Below are 7,760 nucleotides of genomic sequence, written 5' to 3'. Positions count from 1 at the left end.
TCAGAAATATTTTCTTAAGTTTGATTCCACACTTCCATACCATACCTGGTGCTCATCATAACAAGTGCACTCCTAAAAAAGAATAAAAAGAACAAACAAACAAAAACAAGTGTACTCCTTAATCCCCATCACCTATTTAACCCTCCATCTCCCTTCTAAAAACCATCAGTTTGTTCTCTATTCTTTTTTTTAATGTTTGTTTATTTATTTTTAGAGAGAGACAGTGTGAGCAGGGGAAGGGCAGAGAGAGGGAGACAGAGAATCGGGCTCGAACCAACAAACCATGAGATCATGACCTGAGCTGAAATCAAGAGTCAGACACTCAACTAACTGAGCCACCTAGGCTCCCCTGTTCTCCATTCTTAAGAGTCTGTTTCTTGGTTTGCCTCTGTCTTTTTTTTTCCTCTGCTCATTTGTTTTGTTTCTTAAATTCCACATATAAGTGAAGACATATGGTATTAGTCTTTCTCTGATTGGCCTATTTCACTTAGCATAATACTACTCTGACTCCATCCACATCATTACAAATGGCAAGGTTTCATTCTTTTTTATGACTAATATTCCATCGTGTATATGTACCATCTTGTCTTTACCCATTCATCAATTGACAAACACTTGGGCTGTTCCTATAATTTGGTTATTGTAGATAATGATGCTATAAACATAGGGTGCATATATCCCTTTGACTTAGTAGTTTGAATGTATAGTTGTCTTAAAGAACTAAAAACAGCTAATAGATTTTCTTGGAGACTCAGGTTTAAATAAAACTGTATTTCCATTCTAAGATAAGCTTTGCTTATTTTTTTACTATTGGGATTTTTTGTTTGTCCACAGTTATGTCCAAATAACCATCACAATGTTGATACAGATACTGGTACAGATATTAATAAATTATCATTTGATTTCAGATTCTATACTCAGAAGAATAATTAATCATCCCTGCTATCAATGTTGCCTGTAGTATCAATGTGAAGGTATTTCAACTGAAAAAGAAGCAATGCAGCTAACTCTATTTTTACCCAGTTAACATTAAATTTCTGCTATGGAAATTATTTTTTAGTCATACAGCTTTAAAATTAGAATGAATCAAGAGTCTTAAAGTTAGAATTGGAAAAATACTATTAAAATACTTTTAGAATTATAATCAATTTGTATGTTGTGAGAAGCCTAAATTCTGTGTTGAAAAAAGTTTAAATGCTTCTCTAATTGCTCACCTCTTTAGTAGCAATGATGTACTCTGTTATTAAACCAAAATGCTTTCTCTTATTCTTCTTATTTTTCCTTAAAGAATGTAAGCTACTCTTAATCTCTAAATATCCTTTTGTCTCCCTGGTGGTTTTTTTTAAATGTGGCTTTGATAGTTACAGTCTTTCTGCCCCTGATATATTTCACATGTTTTCAGATCACTAAAAGGAACAAGCAGCTAGGACTTCACCAACCTTATATCTATAAATGTTCCAGAAGATCAGAATTTTATTTAAAAATTTTATTATTGTTTAATTATAATCTTCTAGAGAGGATGTGGGAGGAAAGCTGTTCCTACCCTTTTACATACTGGAGGCTTCATAAGACCTATTAAAGAAATGAGCTAATTCTAACAAAGAATTTTGCATGACCACCCAGGTCCAGGCGATTTAGCTCTACACACATCTGGTGATATAGAAAAGCAAGATGCTGCAGAGAAATGGCCTTGAATTGGTTTCCCTTATTGTCAGAGAACTAGAAGATGAGTGGGAGTGGAAGTTCAGAAGATAGCCTACAAAAATAGTTGTACATTTTGAGTTAGGCATGTCAGATGAGAATACAAAAATTCCAAATATATGGGGGGAGGTGCTGAGGAAAGGAAATGTATTTTTAATCTTTAGAAAAAGAGGTTACAAGAAATTCTTTATGATCTGCCCAAAAGTCTATTATTTCTCCTTATGAGAAAAGTGTTAAGACTTCAGTATGCAAATTACAAATTTACTTAAAATAACATTTCCTGACATGTTTTAGCTAAATGAGAATAAATTAGTAAAACTTATAAAATTCTTCCTTTGAAAATTTTTAATAAAAGTCCTATCTCCTGGAAAAGACAGTGTGACTGTACCTGAAGGCAAGAGGATGAACTAAATTACTTATCACTCTAGGAAAAACAAACAAACAAACAAACAAACAAACAAACAGTAAGTACAGTAAAACCTTGGTTTGGGAGCATAATTCGTTCCTGAAACATGCTAGTAATTCAAAGCATTTGTATAGTAAAGCGAATTTCCCCATAAGAAATAATGGAAACTCAGATGATTCATTCCACAACCTAAAATATTCATATAAAAATGATTACCATACTGGAATATAATACAGAATAATTTTTTAAAAAGACAAAATATAAAGAAAAACAAATTAACCTGTACTTACCTTAGAAAACCTTCATGGCTGGTCTGAGGGAGACAAGAGAGAGGAGGGTTATTGTGTAGGACTACTTTCACTATCACTAATGGAATCACTGCTATCTATTGGCTCAATGGAATCTTTTTCTTTTCATGCAACTTTAACAAGGAACCTATCCAATGGCACTTGCTTTTGCCTCCTTTTGAGGATTTCTCGGAAATATGACATTACATTGTCGTTAAGTAGATTCATCACTTGCACTGCTACAGCCTTATTTAGGTGGTGGTTTTCTACAAAATTTTACCCCGTTTCTGACATTTTATGCATCTCCCTAATCCCATTTGAAGTGAGGGACTCGTCCACCTTTATCTCCTCCTCTGCAGAGGAGATCTCCATAACCTCTTGCTGTTGCTCACGATGCAACAGTTGGATGCAACAGTCGGATGCCATTTGTGGGCACCTTCCAATGTTCTGAAAAATCACTGATTTCTGCCAAACACCACGGTCTGAGGCCAAGCATCTGAGCACGGGAGACAATCACCCACAATCCTGCAGCAGGAGAAAGAGAGAGAGAGAGAGAGAGAGAGAGAGAGAGAGAGAGAGAGAAGAACCACTGACTCGGTTGTAATCATGTGACTTTTGCTGTCATGTACTACTTATATTGCAAAACATCTCTTGTTTATCAAGTTAAAATTTATTATAAACGTTTGCTCGTCTTGTGGAACACTCACAGAACAAACCACTCGCAATCCAAGGTTTTATTGTAATGCTATATAAGCAGAACTGTAAAAGGTTTAGACTAGGAATTTCAAATTTCTTAAATTAAAATATACCAGGCATAATTACCATTCCTTAGCGTGTGCTAAGCCTTTATTCCAAGTCTCATTTGAAAAAAACAAACTACTATGGGTATTTTCATGCAGGCTGAGGTGTAATTATATATATTTTGCTTCTATTAATCTATCAAATGTCAAAAAATGGGGTTATATAATATGGAAAATAAGAAGAAGAAATAGATATTCCTATTGTACCCTATTGTCATCAGATGGAAAACTGATGAGAAGTGAGATGTGCTTATAACTTTTTCACTTTCTGATTTATTTTCAAGGTCTCTGTATCATAAATTATCTGCTTTATGTCTTCTGGAAATTAGGGATTGGAAATCATTTTTATTGTACTACCTCCCCATTTCCATTCCCCTAATAAGAGGACCATTTCATTTAATCTTTGGGTTTACAAAGATTAGAGCCCCCCACCTACACCCAGTGGGTTGGGGTTTTCCAATGAATTAAAAACATGTGTTCCAGCAACTTCTTTCTACCTTATGGTTGTAAAATAGAACAGAAAAGTTGAAGCATAATATTTCTTTCTTTGTATTATAGGGAAGGAAAAATTCTTCCTCTATGCTTCAAGTTCTTCCAGCTGGACAAAGAATTAAATTTACATGAGACAGATAAATAGGATTAAAAAGCCCACAAAACTTATTACATGTACACAGAAGCCCAATAATGAAATTGAGATTTAAAGAAATGACCAAGGCAGACTGTTTTCATACTTTTTAGACAAAGAGACAATAAATTTGTGAGAATTGACAAGATAAAGAAAACAGATGTTTGGAAACTTTAATTAGTGAGGAATTCTAAGTGGAATTTGGGCTAAGGCAGTGATTAGAGAAAAGTAACTGTTTTGCTTCTGTCGTTCTTTCAACTTTAAAGTTGCTATCTCTAGTGATAAGGATGACTTTTTACTTCTTAGTACAAGGAGAGTAGGTTTCATATGGGATATTTATTTCCTGATTTTAGGAGGACCTAAGAGGGTCTGAGTGTCCTTGCGCTGGCTGTTTCTTAAGGAACTTGTGTTTAACATAATCGATATGCCAAAGTAGCACATTTTGGGGAGCCTGCTTTTGGCTCCTATAGAATACTTTCTCTTCTGAAGAATAACCAAGTTCAGGACTAATGTGGTTGTCCTAGAAGGCATGGACAGATCAGTTTAGGATGATGTCACTCTAAATAACAGGCCTGTGCTTTCCCATTTGTCCTGTTTCCTCACCTTTATTATCCATTTGTACTAATGTTCCAGTGTAGGTTTTTATTTGTATTAATATTTTTTAAAATTTATATATTTTTGTTCTTCATTTTGCTATAAAAGTGAGTCAGATTAACAAATAACCATTTTCATATAGGTGAAATAGAGCTGACCTTTTTCTTACAGATCATTTCTCTGATTTAGCTTAGGCAGAATACTAGGCAAGGTTTATCCCAGCTCACTTGAGTTCCTGAGTTATTGAGATTCAAAATTAAAGGCCAGCCATAAATGAAATATGATTTTGCCTGTCATTATCTTCTGCATTTATTTCTGTTAGGAACCCTATGCTGAGGGTTATTTGTTTTATTTGAGGCTGCATTTATAGTGCATGTAGCCTGGGCACCAGATTTGATAAGTAGAGGAACCTGTTGAGTGGTGGGGGAAATACAGCATTCCATCCTTTTCATTTCATAACCAAGTTCAATTTGAGAATATAAACAGACATTTTAGGTAATGTTCAATCTTTCTGGAAGATAATTTCTCAACTCCTCTCATATTTTATTTTCTCTCTGGCTCCTCTCAGGGAGCATTGTGAACATCTGATCTCATAATGGCAAAATAAATGAATCATCATTACCTCAAGGTGTTCTCTGAATCCTCTGACCAAATTACAAAATGGCTGGTTTGATAAGTTTGGGATGTGGCTAGCCTGGTCCCTTTCCTGGGCATCATGATGTTGTCTGCTGCTGGCATTTGTGGTCAGAGTTGTAGTCTTTCTCAGATGGATCAGAGCTTAGAAATGAAAACCTTCTCAGTTAGTTTCCTTAGCCTGTATCTAGCTCCACAATTAGATGCTATGTACACAGTGCTTATTATAAGGTCATTTCTCTCTGCCTGGACAGGCTTCCTAGTAAGTCTACCAGCTCCTAACTCAGCATCAGTGCTGTATAGGGAACTGTCTGGAGTGCAACATCATCCTGCCTGACCACATTTCTCTGCCTTTTTTTTTTTTAAATAAAAACAATGTATTTACTTAGAAGTGTTCAGAATGTCAACAAAACAGCTGCAACTTTTTTTTTTTGCAATTACAGAGCGGTATTCAGTTAACAGAGCAACAATTATTTTGTATAAACTGTACCAGAGACAACTGAAGATGAAAAAACTACCATCCCCATATATAACTAATTTGTTCTGTGAACCAGCAAGAACCTGCTTTAAATTTCCATGCCAATTTACACCCCCACATTGCACCAGGCAAGGTTAGTGGCTATTGAAAGTACCACCAACACAGGGATATGTAAAGACACATTTAGGAGTGTATTAACTATACAAAAAAAGGTGCCGTACAGTTTAAAAACAAATATTACACAGCCTTACATTCAATCTTTTTCTTTAAAAGGAACTGTGTACAGGGGGGCTTAAATGCTTTATAGACAAGAAAGAAAACTGCTAGAACTAACTTATTCATCATCATTCTCTTCATCTTCCTCCTCATACTCTTCATCTTCCCTGTCTTCCTCCTCTTCCTTCTTTTTCTTGCTTTTTTCAGCTTGACACTCCCTTTTTTGCTGCATCAGGCTTTCCTTTAGTCCAGTATGCAGCAATATCCTTTTCAGATTTTTCCTTCAGTTAAGCAGCCTTCTTTTAGTGGGACTGCTTGTCATCTGTGGCAGTATTATTCCATGTCTCTCCCAGTTTCTTTGCAACATTACCAATGGATAGGCTGGGATGTTCTTCTTTGATTTGGGAGCAATACTCAAAACAAAACAAGAAAAAGGCCAAAGGAGGACCCTTGGGTGCATTGGAATCCTGCAACTTCTTTTTTGTTTCCCCTTTAGCGGGGATATTAGCTTTCATTTCTCTTTCATAAAGGGCCTTTTCCACCTTTGCCATGTCTCCAAGTTTTCCTTTCTCTTTAGCAGACATGGTCTTCCACCTCTCTGAGCACTTACGAGAAAACTCTGAGAAGCTGACTGAAGCATCTGGGTGCTTCTTGTGCTCCTCTCGGCAAGCTAGCACAAAGAATGAATACGATGACATTTTGCCTCTCGGTTTCTTAGGATCCCCTTTGCCCAGGTTTAATAATTTTCTTCAGTGAGGCACAGAGTCGCCCAGTGCCTTTCTGGCTCTCTCGCCCCAGCACTGTCTCTATGAAGCTCTGCCTTCTTTTTTTTTTTTTTTTTTTTAAAGTTTTTATTTATTTTTGAGACAGAGAAAGGGCATGAGTAGGGGAGGGGCAGAGAGAGAGGGAGACACAGAATCTGAAGCAGGCTCCAGGTTCTGAGCTGTCAGCACAGAGCCCAATGGGGGGCTCGAACTCACACACTGTGAGATCATGACCTGAGCTGAAGTCGGACACTTAACTGACTGAGCCACCCAGGCACCCCTGGAGCCCTGCCTTCTTAACGGTTCTACCAAAGCATCATGTGTCCCACCAAACACAACCTCAGAGAGGAGCAAATGTTGAGGCAACAATAACAGCAACACTGAACAATTATCTCACAGAAAAATCATTATGTAAAGTGACTGTGAGAATCAGCAGCTGGGACTAAGCAGCTCATCAGCAGCCGGTAGGGTCTCTTTTTGAAGGTAAGTAAATTATATGAAGAAATCAATTTCTTCTCCATATCTAACTTGCCGAGAGAGTAAATTTGTGACTCCCGACACATTTATAAATTGTTATTTACTTCTCTAAAACTTCAAAATGGCCCTGTTTGTGTATGCATATACGAGAGCTATTTTTTTGGTCTAAGTGTCAGACTCCAAGAGGAATTACGAACATTAGTTTTTAAAAATGGAGACAAGGACAGACAATACTATTAGCTTTTGGTTAATTCTATTACAAAACTTATAGAAAAGTGATACCAGATTAGAGCTGCTAAAAAAAAAAAAAAAGAAGATTTTGATAGCATCAGAGTGAATTTCATGTTCAATGACATTTAACATGGAAAATTGTCCCCTGGAGTGGACCAGCTGTTTACTTTCAATGATATCAGATTGAAAAGAATAATTCAACATGTAGATATATGTCACCATGGGTAAGAATTGGTTTATAGCTCTCCCAAAGCTCATAGCAACAATTTACAAGGTAAACTCCTTCCAACTTCCTTCCTTCCAATATGTAAAATCATATTTATTGAAACAAATAAATTTCCAATCATGAATATTTGAATGAGATAATACAGATTAACTTGCTTAAAAAATAATTTCCCTTAGAAAAGCAAACCCAAGAATAATTCCACATGATGTAATGCATTTGCAGATTAATCTTGTCCTCAAATAGATGACTATAAAACATAGAAACCTGTCTCACTATGGAGTCTCTGTGGAGATTCTTGAAGTTCCAAGTGCCCAGTTGCTCA

General features: G+C 36.2%; 1 protein-coding gene across 1 annotated transcript; it reads right to left on the bottom strand.

Moving 5' to 3' along the window:
- Positions 1-6,042: 6,042 nt before the first annotated feature.
- On the bottom strand, positions 6,043-6,438 carry LOC125166250 (high mobility group protein B1-like). Its single transcript, XM_047860092.1, has one exon. The coding sequence runs from the start codon at positions 6,436-6,438 to the stop codon at positions 6,043-6,045; it is 396 nt and encodes a 131-aa protein (XP_047716048.1).
- Positions 6,439-7,760: the final 1,322 nt, after the last annotated feature.

This window comes from Prionailurus viverrinus, chromosome B2 (genome assembly GCF_022837055.1).
Source record: "Prionailurus viverrinus isolate Anna chromosome B2, UM_Priviv_1.0, whole genome shotgun sequence".
Lineage (NCBI taxonomy): Eukaryota > Metazoa > Chordata > Mammalia > Carnivora > Felidae > Prionailurus > Prionailurus viverrinus.
Note: the sequence above shows the minus strand (reverse complement) of the source record. Positions and strands in the feature narration are given on the sequence as shown.

Bases quoted from the DNA above. Each gene is read 5' to 3' on its own strand.
- LOC125166250 (XM_047860092.1), bottom strand. From the start codon at position 6,438: ATGTCATCGTATTCATTCTTTGTGCTAGCTTGCCGAGAGGAGCACAAG.